Source organism: Myotis myotis, unplaced genomic scaffold, assembly GCF_014108235.1.
Source record: "Myotis myotis isolate mMyoMyo1 unplaced genomic scaffold, mMyoMyo1.p scaffold_m19_p_17, whole genome shotgun sequence".
NCBI lineage: Eukaryota > Metazoa > Chordata > Mammalia > Chiroptera > Vespertilionidae > Myotis > Myotis myotis.
Genome location: NW_023416321.1, coordinates 7,089,584 through 7,105,702, shown reverse-complemented (window position 1 = coordinate 7,105,702; position 16,119 = coordinate 7,089,584). Strand labels below are relative to the sequence as shown.

General features: G+C 51.4%; 1 protein-coding gene across 2 annotated transcripts; it reads left to right on the top strand.

Annotated features, from left to right (window-relative positions):
* The first annotated feature begins 1,785 nt into the window (after positions 1-1,785).
* GAST (gastrin) lies at positions 1,786-4,408 on the top strand. Of its 2 annotated transcripts, none has more exons than XM_036340546.1 (3): positions 1,786-2,640; positions 3,888-4,103; positions 4,223-4,408. In XM_036340546.1, exons 2-3 carry the CDS (start codon positions 3,893-3,895, stop codon positions 4,324-4,326), a joined length of 315 nt encoding a protein of 104 aa, XP_036196439.1. In that variant the 5' UTR covers positions 1,786-2,640; positions 3,888-3,892; the 3' UTR covers positions 4,327-4,408. The 2 variants fall into 2 exon arrangements, with proteins under 2 accessions (XP_036196439.1, XP_036196438.1); XM_036340545.1 differs by lacking the exon at positions 1,786-2,640 and adding an exon at positions 3,466-3,700.
* Positions 4,409-16,119: the final 11,711 nt, after the last annotated feature.

The following is a 16,119-nucleotide window of genomic DNA, read 5'->3' as shown; positions in this document are numbered from 1 at the left end:
AGGAAGGGAGAGGGAGAGAGAGAGACAAACATCAAGGATGAGAGAGTATCATTGATCGGCTGCTTCCTGCACGCCCCACACCAAAGATTGAACTGTGACCTCTGAGATCCAGCCTCCATAGGCTCCATCCCTGCTGCCTCTTCTAGTGGCAGCTCCAGGCGGTGGTCCCTCTGGGTCACGCAGCCAGCGGAGGGAAAACCTTGGATTCACAGACGATGCTGTTTAGGGAATTGCCCTCCTCAAGACTCGAAGGAGGTAAAGGGCCCTGCTGTGTGCAAAGTGAGCGCGCAGACCTTGTCACATGGCGGCCCTGTGAGGTAGGAATGAACGACCCCCATTTCACAGATGAGGCTGTGACGCCCAGAGCCGATAGGGAAGGAGGTGCAAACAAACCAGACACCCGTGCCACCCTGGGCACCGAGCTGGTGCTTGATGCACATCAGCTTGCGGGACACTCTCTCCCAAGTTACTGTCCTCACTTCCTGGAGGAAAAACACAGCTCAGAAAGGGAAGGAGCTGCCCAAAGCTCAGCAGGCTCCCTTGTGAGGAGACCGTGCAGTCTCCATGATGGCGAGCTCCTCGGGGTGAGCTCTGTGAACGTGAGCCCCGGCTGCACGCCCACCAGTGCCCTAAAAGAGCGGCCCTCCACCCCGCTGACCAATGGGAGGAAGGGCACACCTCTATTTGGTGGAATTGCCACCCCCGTGCAACCAGCCTGCCCAAGACAAGCCAAGGAACACAGCTCCCCTATGCCCCGCCCCCCCCCCCCCCCCCCCCCCCCCCCCCCGCCCAGTAGAAATCAAGACTTGGGTTGTGGTACAACCAGGACTCTGCTGAAAGCGTATCATTTCCCGTTGCCACAGCAACATGAGCCTCTCCTTTCCCCAGGATGTGAGCAGAGCTGCTCCCTCAAGCCCCCTCAAAGTCTCTTCTGCCTCTGAGAGTCTGTGCCTCAATTATTGTCACCAATGCCCGCACTGCTTTTGCCATTTTCATTTATTCCATCTGCTGAGTCACCGAGACCTGCGCTGCTTCAGGATGGTCAGTCACCAGAACATTTGGCCACTGGTTGCCATGGACACCTCACAGCCTGCTTCCTTCATCACCTGTTAATTCTCGGCAAAGCTGGCTGTGAATGTGGGTACCACGGCCTCTTATCCAGATCGGGAGGGGCCCTGATGATGCACGAACAAAAGCAAAATCTCTAGGCCCAGCTTTGGAAAAATAAATAACAGCCTAGAGCTAGTTACATCCGTCCAAACGAGGTCAAGACAGCGATTTATCAAGCAGGCTAACCAGCCCAACTGGCTCAGTGGTTGAGCATCAACCCAGGAACCAAGAGGTCACGGGTTTGATTCCCGGTCAGGGCACATGTGGGCTGTAGGCTCGGTCCCCAGTAGAGGACTTGTAGGAGGCAGCCTATCAATGATGCTTTTTTCCCATTGGTGTTTCTCTCTCTCCCTTCTTCTCTCTCTAAAAATCAATAAAAACATATATTTAAAAAAACAAAACAAAACAACCCAGGTCAACAAGCGTTCCATTAGTTTTCTGGAACATCTTGGGCAAGCCCTTTAGTCTCTTTGCTAACCATCTGAAGAAGTATTTTTTAAAAAAATATATATTTTATTGATTTTTTTACAGAGAGGAAGGGAGAGGGATAGTTAGAAACATCGATGAGAGAGATAAACATCAATCAGCTGCCTCCTGCACATCCCCCACTGGGGATGTGCCCGCAACCAAGGTACATGCCCTTGACTGGAATCGAACCCAGGACCTTTCAGTCCGCAGGCCGATGCTCTATCCACTGAGCCAAACCAGTTAGGGCTGAAGATGTATTTTTATATTGAAAAGTGATGAATGCGTTATGTGATTACTGCCTTCCCTTGAGGCACAGGAGCCTCAAGGAATTGGCCCTGGGTAGGGTTTGCAAGAGGCGGGGATGAGGGGCAGACCTGGTGAGATGTGGGGTAGCTGCAAGCTAAATCCAGCCCAGCACAGAGGGCACCAGGAGAGGGGGTGACACTCCGGGGCTTCCAGGTAAGGGAAGGTGAAGGGGTTCACAGCCAACCAGGATGTGGCCACGGGGCAGGGAGAGCGAGGCCATCAGCCCACGGCCCATTGCTCCTGATAACCGTGACACGTCCTGTGTGCAGATGGGACAGGAGATCAATACGTCACCCTCTGATCACACCCGCCCTGATCTTCAAATATCAGTATGGGCGAGACATGCTTTCTGAGTCTGAGGTCATTCGGTCCACCTGCCTCACCTGCCCCCCAACGGGAAGTAGCCTAAAGGATGCGCACCAGACGCCTGACCCCGAGGACATGGTGGGGACATTGTTCCTGACCCCAGGAAGCCTGCCTCCTGCCTGCCCCCATGCCCAGCTGAAGAACAGCCCCTACCCTGCTTCTGCCCCTCGCCATGAAGTTCAACGCCCCTTCCTCCCCCCCGCATCCGGGTGACTGACGAAATGGCAGGGTGGGGCAGGGCCCTTCGTGCTGAGGGAGCCTGGCCTCATGGGAACAGAGGGTTTGGGAGGGGCCTAAGGGCTTTATAAGGCAGGGCTAGAGCAACCGGCCCAGCAGAGAACCGAGAGGCACCAGGCAGACCTCAGCATCACCCAACTCCCGGCTCGGCAGGTGAGAGCATCTGGAGGGGAGGGAGAGGCTGGGAAGAGCATCGATGGGGCCCCACACCCTGCCAGGCTCACACATCAGTGTCACCAGGGCTGGGACCCTCCCCTTCACCCAGGGTGGGACTGGGTCTCAGCACGAGGACCACCCTGGCTTCCCGACCCTTGCCTTCGAGCTGACCTGCTGCTTCACCAGGACCCAGCCGGGACCCTCTCACTCCATATCCCCCCCTCTCACCAGCCCTGGGAGGTGAGAAAGACAAACGCTATTCTCCCATCTCTCAGATGAGAAAACTGAGGCCCAGAGGGAGATGTGACCCAAATGACTGGGTAAGGCTGGGCCTGGAACCCGGGTTCCTGGACCCCATCTCAAGCTCTTTCCCAGACCAGCTCTGTCTGAAAGAACTTCCCGTGGCGATGGTAGTGTTCTATGCCTGCACTGTCCGATACGGTACCCACCGGCCACACGTGCACGGAAATACGGCTAGTGCAAGGGAGGACCTTTTTATCTAATTAATTAAATGTAAAGAGCCACCTGGGGCCAGTGGCTACCATATTGGACAACCCACCTGGCTAGTGTTGGGCACGGTGAGTGTGCGGGAGGTCTCCAAAGCGATCCCTGTGGTCCTTTAACACTGCTGGGTGTCCTTTTTAAAAAAGACATTTTTATTGATTTCAGAGAGGAGGGGAGAGGGAGAGAGAGAGAAGCATCAAGGATGAGAGAGATCACCCTTTCTTTTTTGTCTTTTAAATATATTTTTATTGATTTCAGAGAGGAAGGGAGAGGGATGAGAGAGAATCATTGCTCGGCTGCCTCCTGCACGCTCCATACTGGGGATCTAGCTAGTCACCTGGGCATGTGCCCTGACCCGGTATCGAACCATGACCTCCTGGTTCATGGTTCGACACTCAACCACTGAGCCACGCCGGCTGGACCCTTGGTTATTACTTTTAAAGTTTGCCTAAATGACAAGACCGAAACACCCACAGAGCTGCTCACGTGGCTTCGAATTGTGCATAACAGTTGAGAAATCGTTCCTCTAAGAAAAGCAGCCGCTGGAATTAGGGTAGGGAAGGAGGAGAGGGGCAAGGCGTGGAGGTAGGGGGAGGGGGGCACTGGCAGGAACAGTCCACAAGCCCTCACAGACTTGCACACCTGCCAGCAGGGGGGGGACCTGGAGCCCACCTGGCCCAGGCCCCTGCCCCTGGTGTCTGGACTGCCCTCCCCTAAGCTGGGCCCTGCTCCCTCTGCAGACAAGATGCAGCGGCTCTGCGTGCAAGCGCTGATCCTGGCTCTGGCTCTGGCCGCCTTCTCAGAAGCCTCCTGGAAGCCCCGCTCGCAGCTGCAGGACGCACCCTCGGGCCCAGAGGCCAAGAGGGCCCTGGAGGCACGTTGGCTGGACCAGCTGGGCCCAGCCGCTCACCACCAAAGGCAGCTGAGGTTCCCGGATCCCCCACACCCGGTGGCAGGTAGGAGCTGCGGACAGCCCTCCCTGCTTGCCTCCCCCAGCCTGTTTGGGCCCTGGCCTCGTTCCCGGGGCTCGGCGTCCTTCCCCATCCTCACCGCCTCTCCCGCCTCTGCCCCGCAGACCTGTCCAAGAAGCAGGGGCCGTGGCTGGAGGAAGAGGAAGAAGCGTATGGATGGATGGACTTCGGCCGCCGCAGTGCTGAGGAAGGGGACCAACAGCCCTAGCACCGATTTCAGAGCTCAGCCACCTCCCAGCCCAGCCCAGCCCCATGGAAAACCAACCCAAATAAACCCGCTTCCAATGGAACACATTGTGTCAAGTGTCCTGGGGTGTCCTGGGGAGGGGAGCTGGGGTAGGGTTGAGGCAGGGAGGGGAGCTGGGGCAGGGTTGAGGCAGGGAGGGGAGCTGGGGCAGGGTTGAGGCAGGGAGGGGAGCTGGGGCAGGGTTGAGGCAGGGAGGGGAGCTGGGGCAGGGTTGAGGCAGGGAGGGGAGTTGAGTACCATCTCGGGCAGCAGTTCTCAACGTGTGGGTCGCGACCCCTTTGGCGGTTGAGCGACCCTTTCACAGGGGTCGCCTAAGACCATCCTGCATATCAGATATTTACATGACGATTCATAACAGTAGCAACATGACAGTTATGAAGTAGCAACGAAAATAATTTTGTGGTTGGGTCACAACATGAGGAACGGTATTGAAAGGGCCAGAAGGTTGAGAACCACTGATCTAGGGGCAGGCACCATGGCTCATGCTTCTTGGTGTCCCCAGAGCCCAACACTGAACAAGAATCTCCTCGTGTGGTGGGAGAATAGGGGGTGGGGGTGGGGGTTGAAATCAGAGACAGCCTTTTATTTTATTTCATTTTAAAAATATATTTATATTGATGTCAGAGAGGAAGGGAGAGGGAGAGAGAGAGAGAGAAGCATCAATGATGAGAGAGAATCATTGATTGGCTGCCTCCTGCACGCCTCCCACTGGGCACAATCCTGGCACGTGCCCTGACGGGGACTCGAACTGTGACCTCCTGGTTCATAGGTCGATGCTTAACCGCTGAGCCCCGCCGGCTGGGGCAGAGAAAGCTTTTGACAAGATAAATGCAATCGTGTCACGTCAACCTCGAGTGCTCCCCATTGAGCGTAGAATGAAATCTATGCTCCGTGTCAGAGCTCCGAGAGCCCGTCTTCATGGTGGATGCTGCCATGGGGGCCACATGTCTTCCTCCCCTCTCTTCCGTTCCCCGACACAGACACTGGCTCCTTCCTGCTCAGAACCTTTGTCCTTGCTTCCGCCCACCCCACGCCAGCACGAACGTCGCTGGTTGACATGCCTCTTCCTGAGAGACCCATCCTCTGCTCCTCGCCCCATCAGTCCCTGATTGCAGCGTGCTGTGTTCTGCCGAGCACATGGCACATGTGGTGGCTTTGCTGGACGGCTTCTTGTCTCCCTCCCCAGTTAGAAGGAAACTCTGTAAGGGCGAGGACCGCGTGTCCCTCTGCCCTGCTGTATTCCCGTCGCCCCGAACAGGAGGTGCCCACTAAATATCTGTCAGATGGGCGAGTGGCTGGCGCGGGCACTTGCTGGTGTCTCACCTGCAGCCCCTCACGGTTCTGTCTGTGGGCAGCACCCTCCCACGGGCACAGCCACTCTCCGCGGGGGGCGCTCCGAGCACAGGCCGGCTGGACATGCCCGGGAGTTAGTGCCTCAGTCCACGGCGGATGAGAGCTGGAGGAGAATGGCAGTGCAGGCCCCCAGGGCTGGCAACCTTTCTCTAAAAGGGTCAGATAGAAAACATTTTAGGCTTCGCAGGCCAAGGGGCCACGTCAAGAACATTGTCTAAGTATTCAAAGAAGCATGAGGCCTAGTTTGCTGACTCCCCTTCCAGAGCAAGTCATGCCATCTGCAGAAGAGAATTACTTACATTTAAAAAGCCATCCCCGGCCCCACCAGTGTGGCTCAGTGGTTGAGTGTGGACCTAGGAACCAGGAGGTCGCTGGTTGGATTCCCGGTCAGGCACATGCCCTAGTTGCGGGCTCGATCCCCAATGTGAGGCGTGCAGGAGGCAGCTGATCAATGACTCTCTCTCATCTTTGATGTTTCTATCTCTCCCTCTCCCTCTCCCTCTCTGAAATCAATAAAAATATATTCAAAAAATAAAAATTAAAAGCCACCCCTCCAGCCTTTGAAAGTCTGGGGTCCGCATCCCGGGCTGCTGCTCCATCATCCCCCCCCCCCCCCCATGACTCCCCATCCTCCACAAGAAAATCACTGGTCAGCCTCTCCTCTTCCGTAGCACATCGTTTTACTGTCACCATGCCAATAAGGGGCCAACAGTCATACTCTTCCTGTTTGGGGGGGTCCCATCTCACCCCCCTGCCCCTCTGCCATCCCCTCCACTCCAGCCACACAGGACTCCCCACTATTGGGAAGTGTCATACTTTCATTCATTCATGAAACGGAAGCTCTGCCCAGTGGCTCCCCCACTAGCCTCCAGCTTCCAGCTTCCCGGACTGTCTCGCTGTGTTTTAAACAGCTCTGTAGCTCCAACACCCAGCATAGAACGGGTCATACAGTAGAGGGTCATTCAACTCCTGCTGAGTAGATGTTTGTTGAACTGGATTTGACCTGCTCATGAAAAAGCAGCCCTGAGGTCCCTGGGAGTTTGGGGTAAAGAAGGAGGGCAGGGAATGGAGCAGACAAAGAGAGAGGAGAGGGACCCTCCAGGTCCCCAGGTGGTGGCACCATCTAGATCAAGCATATCAAACTCCCAGCCTGCGGGCTGCATGTGGCCCACAACGAATATTTTTGCGGCCCAGCCGATATAACGGTATGTAAGAAACGTTTTAACAAAAATGTTGTAACTTAATTTTTACAATATCCTGTTACAGATAATTATCAATAACGAACTACAACGTTCGCTAATGACTGATGACTATAGTCGTGTTGCATTCATTTTCCTTACGCATCTTATGCGCAGGCGCACCATTTCTCTCCACTAATACTAGCAGCGAATATTTTAGCAGCCGATGGCTACGTCATTAGTCTTGTACTGACTTGTTTGGTGTGCACAACAGGAAATATTTTGCTTTCGGAGAACAAGAAAAATAGGTTTATTTGTGTTATGCTTATTAATGTGTGCAGCTATTCAGTGTCTGGTAAGTTAATGTTCAAGAAAAAATATTAATTTTTATTAAAATGTTTTATTATTTTAAGTTAATGATGACTCATTTATTTCAGCCTTTTGTATTCAGCATGTCTCTATTGAAATAAACTTACGTTTCTATGAAAATTGAAGCTTTTGGCTTTTTGTAGTCCACCTAAATGTAAACCTTGTTTATTTGGCCCCTGTTAGCCTTTGAGTTTGACATGCTTGCTCTAGGTTCAGACACTGTAGCCCAGCAACTCCAGCTCCAGCCACCAGAGGGCAGTGTCAGCCCACATCTCACCGCTCTCCAACTCCCTCCTAGGCAGGGCCGGTCACCCCACAAAAGAGGCGGAGTCTGCAAAGTGACCCATTTTACAGACAGAGAAACCAAGGCTCAGACCCTGGGTCACCCTTCAGGTAAACATGTGGGCCCAGCAGGTAGGCGTCTGCCACAGCCCAGGAGACCTGGCAGGCTCCCCTGGAGCGGTGCCTTTCAGCCTTGCTCCCCTTCCCACCCTGCTGCTGCTGCTCTGACCCCAGAGGTCAGCAGAGCAGATCCCCTAGGCCTCCTGCTCTCCCTCCCTTCCAGTATGTCCCCTCGAACTTCTGCTGGGCCAGAGAGAGGGCAGAAGGAGGCACCCCTTCCCCCCCCCCCCCCCCCCCCCGCCCTCCCACCATAGCCTTGAACTGGAGATACCATCACCCTGATGCCCAGCCCTGGGCAGCCTCTCCTGGCCTGACCTTGGAAAAAGTCACCTGGTACAGGGTATCCCATGGCAAGAGTCCCTGAGGGTCAGTGCCCAGGGTCTGGGCAGGGCCAGGCACCAGAACTACCTTCTGCATCCAACTGGGGAGCAGGACAGAGAGGGTGCCCTGGACAGGGGACAGGGGAAATCCGCCCCCGCCCCCCCCCCCCCCCCCACTCCTGCTTGTCTCCTGCAGGCCTCAGGGGAGCCCTCCTCTCTCTCCTGGTTCCTCTTCCACCACCCACCCCAGCACCTGGGCATCTCCACCCCTGAGGGCCCCCTCTTTCTTTTACTCTCCCTCTCAGGACCTTGGCCAGACTCCTGGGGCGCTAACCCCCTCTGAGCCTTTCCCCTGGCCTGGGACAAGGGTATGGAATGGGTTGGGGACCTGAGACTCTCAGCCTGCTGTCCTCTGTTTTCTAGGGCCCAGCTCCGAACTTCTAGAAAAGGTCTTAAAAGGGGGAGAAAATGGGAGAGATCTGTAATACCATCAACAATAAAAAAATATAGTAAAAAAGAAAAAAAGAAAAGGTCCTAATTTGAGTCCTTTCCCCAGAGGGTGAAGCTTCTCAGTGATTAATGAGTAACTGCTCTTTGGTAGAAATATGTGCTTCCAAAATAAATAAACACTGCATTTTGGAAGCTGCCCCATAGTTGAATTTGAATGCATGTCAAGCTATCAGCTCCCAGGAGGCCAGGATTAAATTCTGGGGAGCAAGACGTTTCCTGTCCAGCTTCCCTGGTGGCCGGGGCTTGTGAGGCAGGAAAAACAAACAAGGAATCTGAATCTGCCGGGTCGGTTCCCGCCTGTGACCAGGAGAGGGTGCAATCTGAAAACCTATGTCCGCATCCACATCCCCCCACACAAGGCCTTTCTGTTTTGCACACTGAGGTCAAAGGTCCCAAGCAGGACTGGAAGACGACCAGATATTGTCAAAGACCGTAATTCAAAACCTGAACATGTGTACACTTCTGGGGTGTATTTCTTTGGGAGGGCTCGGTGTATGTCGGGGTGGGGGGTAAGGGTGGGGTGGGGAGGGGGCGAAGAGGGGGGAAGAAATCTCATGTGTAGGCCCTGGGAATCTCAGGGGCAGCTTCCCGTGTTGCCTTAGAGAAGGGCAGGCAAACAAAGCCCCGTTATGTGGCGGTAAACAACAAGCCGGGAAGGATTGGGAGGAGGATTTTAATCCCTTTTCTAGAGGGACCGGCTTCATGCTCACTGTTCCTTGACCTTTCTCGCTGCCCTGGAGGAAAGGCGCTTCCTGACAGGCACAATGGGACCGTTGGAGCATTCTTGTTCTCTTGGAATTTATGAATTGGAAAGGGTTGTTGAGGACATTTGGTCCCGGCTCTCCCCAGCGCAGGAATGGACCTCATTAGCAGAGACGCCATCTATTTTGCAAACCTCACAGGGGGTCCACAGTACATTCCCTCCCTCAGCTGTCAGGTCCTTCTCAGACCTGCAGGCGAGGGGTGGTTCCAGGGGGCTACTGCCCGGGCTGCACCCCTCACACTGTGTACTCCCAGTGCACGCATTCAGTGGCGACTCAGTTATGGAATTGGTTGGCTTCAATGAATGAGACGGGTCACCTGCCTCACCTTACTGCCTGGGAAACCCTGTAACGGATCCCCGTCCCAGGCACTGCCACCCTCTGCCATGGCCGGTAAGGAAGTGGACACTCAGAAAGAGGAAGTCACTTTTCCAAGGAAACACAGCTCATAAGTGGTGGTGGCTGTAGCTGGGGCCTGACTCGGAGTCCATGCCCTGAACTACAATCTGCTCCCATCCTGCCCAGTGTGTGTGGACAGCCCCGTGGGGTCCGCGTTTTCTCACGCTGCCACCTGAGTGCTCCCCTTTGAACCCTGATAGACACGTCCGCCTCACAGGGCACCTGGATGATGGGTCTTGAGCTCTTCACTCCTCTGTCTCAAAGCTGCTCCTGCCCTGGCTGGTGTGCTCAGTGGTTAGAGCGTTGGTCTGCACATGGAAGGGGTTTGGGTTCTATTCCTGGTCAAGGGCATGGTACCTGGGTGGCAGATTTGCTCCCCACCCCCTGTCAGGGCATGTGGGGGAGGCAACCAGTTCATGTGTCTCTCTCACATCAATGTTTCTCTCTCTCTCTCTTCTCCTTGCCCCCCTTCCTCCCTCTTCCTCTTCTGAAAAGCAATGGGAGAAATACCCCCAGGTGAGGATTAACCAAAAACAAACAAACAAACAAACAAAACTAATAAAAAAATTTAAAGCTGCTTCTTCCACATGATAACCCTTCAAATAGTTGAATGCCGTGAGCCTGTCCGGACACTCATTCTGTTTTATTTTCTCAGGCTAAAGAGACCCAGTTTTCCACCCGCCCCTGAAAGACATGGCTTGCGACCCCTTCCTCCTCAGCTCCCCATCTGTCAATGTCCCTCTTTCAACATCGTGCCCAGAGTGGCAGGACCTGGCTAGAGATCGTGGCTGTGACCTTTGCTTGCCCTGCTCTGCATGTTTTCTGTCCAGAGCGAGAGCATGTAGGTTCGGCTCTATTTCTGCAGCCCAACCAGCTACCGTTTGACCCCGTGCAAACCACTTCATCCCCTGGGATTCTGTTTCCTTATGGGTCGGCCTCTTTGTCCTGGTGGTGACCTTTTGAGACTTGCTGTTCCTCCTTGGTTGGATGTCAGCCGCCCCCCTCTGACTGTGCTCTGCTCACCTGAGCTCTGCGCCATTCCTGGTACCAGGACGCTGGCAAATTGGGCAAAGAATGAATCTCCCACATGGAGATAATTACACCCTCTCTTCCGCCTTCACAGAATGGCTGTGCAAAGCCAATGAGGAACTACAATAAAAAACTATTCTCTCACACTAAAAATAATGCTGCTACCATTACCAACAGCCACCACTGCATATTCTTTTAAAAAAGTCAAACAGTTGCTTTGCATGAGAGACAATACTCCCAGGACTTTTAGTCATGAATGTGTTCAGTTGTTCATTCATTCTTTGTTTATGAAGCGTCTACTCTGTGGTCCGTTAATGTACTTTCGCTTGCAGTACTATTTACTAGTATAAGCTCAGCAAATTCTTCTCGTCTACTTGAGTTGCACTATTTTTCTTATTTCTAATCCTGGCACTTTTTCTATTGTTCCACCTCCTTCTGTCACTTACATGTGTACCGTGTAAACCTACTTCTTTTAGTACCGCATGCAATGAATTCGTTGGGTTTGGATTTGCATTGGTGAGACACGTAAAGGGTGTGTGTATTTTTTGCCTGCTGGGAAAATCGTGTGGGGAGATCATTGTGAATTAAAAAAAACAACACACAAAAAAACTACAAACTTATACCATAGGTTAATATATAGACTAGGGTGATTATGAAGATTAAATTAAATACCACACTTGAAGGGTTTATTTAGCACAGTGCCTAGAACAAAACAAGTCCTCAATAAGTAATAATAGAAGAAAGCAGAGGGGAGAACCAAGATGGCGGCATAGGTTAACGCCGGAGTTTGCTGCTTTGAACAACTACTTCAAAAGTGAAACCAAAAAACGGAAGGGACATCACCCAGAACCACAGGAACGCTGGCTGAGTGGAAGTCCTACAACTAGGAGGAAAGAGAAACGCATACAGACACTCAGAGGATGCGCAGTACTGAAGTCAAATTCTGAGGTGCGGAGTGCGCGGAGCGGGCTGGCAGCAGAGGGCGCGGTTGGCGTTTTCAATCGGGAGGGAGTCGCAGACTCTGAGGTCCAGAACCGGGCGAGTCTTTAGTGACCCAGACTCAAACGGGAGAAGCGGGACTGTCTGGCTTCGGTCAGAGCGAGTGCAGCTTTCTCTCTGAGCTTTGCAGCGGGTGCTGGGACTCAGAGAGGCAGAGCCCCTGGGGACAGGACTGAGAGCCGCCATAACTGCTCTCTCCGGCCCACCCTGTTGATCCTGTGCGACCCGCCCCGCCCAAGCCCTGCACACAGGCATTTGCCGGATAGCCTCAGGCAAAGGCTAGATTAGCACCTCCCTAGAGGACAGAAGTTCTCTCACTGCAGACACAGCTGATTCTCATAGCCACTTGGCCTGGAGGTCAAACCCTCCCTGGTATTAGCTACAACAATCAAGGTTTAACTATAAAACTGCGAACAAAGACCACTAGGGGGTGCACCAAGGAAGCATAACAAAATGCGGAGACAAAGAAACAGGACAAAATTGTCAATGGAAGATATAGAGTTCAGAACCACACTTTTAAGGTCTCTCAAGAACTGTTTAGAAGCCGCCGATAAACTTAATGAGATCTACAAGAAAACTAATGAGACCCTCGATCTTATATTGGGGAACCAACTAGAAATTAAGCATACACGGACTGAAATAACGAATATTATACAGACTCCCGACAGCAGACCAGAGGAGCGCAAGAATCAAGTCAATGATTTGAAATGAGAGGAAGCAAAAAACACCCAACCGGAAAAGCAAAATGAAAAAAGAATCCAAAAATGCGAGCATAGTGTAAGGAGCCTCTGGGACAGCTTCAAGCGTACCAACATCAGAATTATAGGGGTGCCAGAAGATGAGAGAGAGCAAGATATTGAAAACCTATTTGAAGAAATAATGACAGAAAACTTCCCCCACCTGGTGAAAGAAATGGACTTACAGGTCCAAGAAGCGCGGAGAACCCCAAACAAAAGGAATCCAAAGAGGACCACACCAAGACACATCATAATTAAAATGCCAAGAGCAAAAGATAAAGAGAGAATCTTAAAAACAGCAAGAGAAAGAAACTCAGTTACCTACAAGGGAATACCCATACGACTGTCAGCTGATTTCTCAACAGAAACTTTGCAGGCCAGAAGGGAGTGGCAAGAAATATTCAAAGTGATGAATACCAAGAACCTACAACCAAGATTACTTTATCCAGCAAAGCTATCATTCAGAATTGAAGGTCAGATAAAGAGCTTCACAGATAAGGAAAAGCTAAAGGAGTTCATCACCACCAAACCAGGATTATATGAAATGCTGAAAGGTATCCTTTAAGAAGAGGAAGAGGAAGAAAAAGGTGAAGATACAAATTATGAACAACAAATATGCATCTATCAACAAGTGAATCTAAGAATCAAGTGAATAAATAATCTGATGAACAGAATGAACTGGTGATTATAATAGAATCAGGGACATAGAAAGGGAATGGACTGACTATTCCTGGGGGGGAAAGGGGTGTGGGAGATGCGGGAAGAGACTGGACAAAAATCGTGCACCTATGGATGAGGACAGTGGGTGGGGAGTGAGGGCGGAGGGTGGGGCGGGAACTGGGAGGAGGGGAGTTATGGGGGAAAAAAAAGAGGAACAAATGTAATAATCTGAACAATAAAGATTTAAATAAAAAATAAATAAATAAATAAATAAATAAATAAATAAAAAGAAGAAGAAAAAAAAAAAAAAAAAAAAAGAAGAAAGCAGGCATCAAAGAAAGAGCTTTTGTCATCTCAACCTCCAATGCCTGGGGTCTGAGCTCATGACTACTATTGTCAATAACATAGAATGTCATCCTTCCGTTAGGCCAGGGGTTTCTCAATGGCGACAATATTGCTGTTCTGAGGGCGAGAATTCTTCGGTGTGGGGCAGTGTCCTATTCAGGGGTGTCGCTGGCCCCTGTACGTTAGATGCTGCAGCACCGCCATCCCCCAAGTTGCAACAATTACAAATATTTCCAGACAGTGTCACATGCTCCCCAGGGGACAGACTCTGTCCTGGTGGGGACCAGGCCAGTAGACCAGGGACAGCTTGCTGAAACCCAGACAGCTTGAACACATGGCCACTTGCTTCTCGAGCGACGCGGTGGTATTTCGCCCACTTTTTGTTTGTCTTCTTCACTGCCACAATACCGAAAAGCATGCCAGCTCATATCCACACAAGAACCGGTGTTACTGAGAAATCGAAATGTTTTAAATGGTGAGCATTTTTATGTACTGATTGAGCATTTGTAGATCTTGGTCAGAGAAATGTCTACTCACGTCTTGGTCACTTTTTAAATTAGGTTGTTTATCTTTTTATGTTGAGTTGCAAGATTTTTAAAGTACGTATTTTGGATACTAGACCTTTGTCATATTTGACTTGCAAAAACGTTCTTCCGTCCTGGCGGCTACCTTTTTACTTCTTTGATAGTGTCCTTTGAGACATAAAAGTTTTTTTGTTGTTGTTTTGTTTTGTTTTATATTTTATTGATTTTTTACAGAGAGGAAGGGAGAGGGATAAGGAATTAGAAACATTGATGAGAGAGAAACATTGATCAGCTGCCTCCTGCACACTCCCCACTGGGGATATGCCTGCAACCAAGGTACATGCCCTTGACTGGAATCGAACCTGGGACCCTTGAGTCCGCAGGCTGACGCTCTATCCACTGAGCCAAACCGGTCAGGGCTAGACATAAAAGTTTTTAATTTTGAAGTCCATCTTATGCATTTTCCCCTGTGCTTCTGGTGTAATAGCTAAGAAACCATTGCTTAATCCCGGGTCACTAAGATTTACACCTGTGCTCCTTTTCAAGAGATTTATAGCTTTCACTCTTACACTTAGATTTTTGATCCATTGTGAGTTAATTTTTGTGTGTGGTGTGAGGAAGGGGTCCAATTTCATTCTTTCGCATGTGAACACCCGAGCATGTACTCTGGCCTTGCACTTTTGTGTTGAGAGAAGACCTAGAGAAGTCTTGGCACGTACGCAAATTCCAAATCAGGAAACTGACATTCAATTCCAGTTGCAAGTATGGGTAGCTGGAGCTGTGGCTTGGATGCCAACAAGGGACAGAATCTCATTCTTAAAAACCCCAAGGGACCCTTACGTTATCACGATGGTTTTTCTGTAGAGAATTCTGCGGCTTCCAGTATGAGCCAGTGAAAAGCATTCTTGTCCAGGATGGAGACATCTTTTTGGCAGGCGGGGACTTGAGGCGCAATGGCCCTTGGCTGGCAAGGATCCCTCAGCATTGAGTTCCGGGGCCCGGGCTGGATAATGTGATGACAGGGTCAGTTCACCGCCCAGTTTCAGGGAGGACTGCAGGCTGCCCTCTAAGGATCGTCTGTCTTCCTGTGTGCTATATGTTCTTGAAAATATGTGACATACCAGACCCAGAAAAATGCTAAAATTTCCACCCTTTTCACAAGGGGGGTTCAGAGATTAAAATGAGTGGCACCCAGAGTTTATTCCCACTTAGCCAAGGCTAAGCTGTTGTTTTTTCACCCATAACGAAAAGTCGCACTTCAGAAAGCTTTAGTGGGGGGTCCCCTCATTTTTTGAACCAACTCTCCACTCTTACTTTTGATTGAAAGTAAATGTCCAAAGATTTCCTTAGGATCAATATTTGTGACCAGCTCCCTCCACTTCTCTGGACCAAAAACTATCTCTGGGGAGCAGTTGAAAAGGGAGGCTCCCTTTACCTGGGGTCCAGGCCGCAAGGTCTCACACAGATGAATCCTTTGAATTGGTTAAGCAGTGACTTGCTGCTCTGAGCTGCTGTGTTTTGCATGAAACAAGGGTGAACTGTCCTGGCCCCTGGGAGAGTGTGGGATGGGATGCTGTGTCGCTCACAGGGTGACAGGAGTTGGGTTTCCATGGAGTGAAGGTTGTCCATAGGTGACCGAATGACAGTCCTGAGGATGTAACCTTCCTAGAGAAGGGGCCACTATTCCCTTGGCATCAGTAAAGCCCACATGTGTGCCAGTTTCCAGCAGCGCCGAAGGGCCTCGAGCAGGCCATGCAGGACAGCACCCAGGACACCAGGGCCAGGGCTATGGGACATTCTGTGAGCACAGCGGCTGTAAACAGCTGGCTGGAAGGGAACAACAGAAAGAGGATCCAAGGATTTTTTTTTTTTTTCACATGAAGCAAAGCAAGCCCTGGGCACTCTGTGAATTTGTCCCTTTGACACGGAACCTTCCTTCCACTCTATTTATCCTGTCCACTCATTTGTTCATTGCAAGTGGCTTAAGGACAACGAACATCTGAGTGGAATTTATTGTGCTGATGGTTGTGAATTCCTGGTAGAAAACACAGGATTCCAGCTTCAGGAACCCCCGCTGGGGAAGAAGTGTTCATTGTCTTTACTATATTCAAGGTGCTGTCAGACAACCGTCTGGCCTGTGAACTTGAATGCAGGGGGTCGCCCCTGCC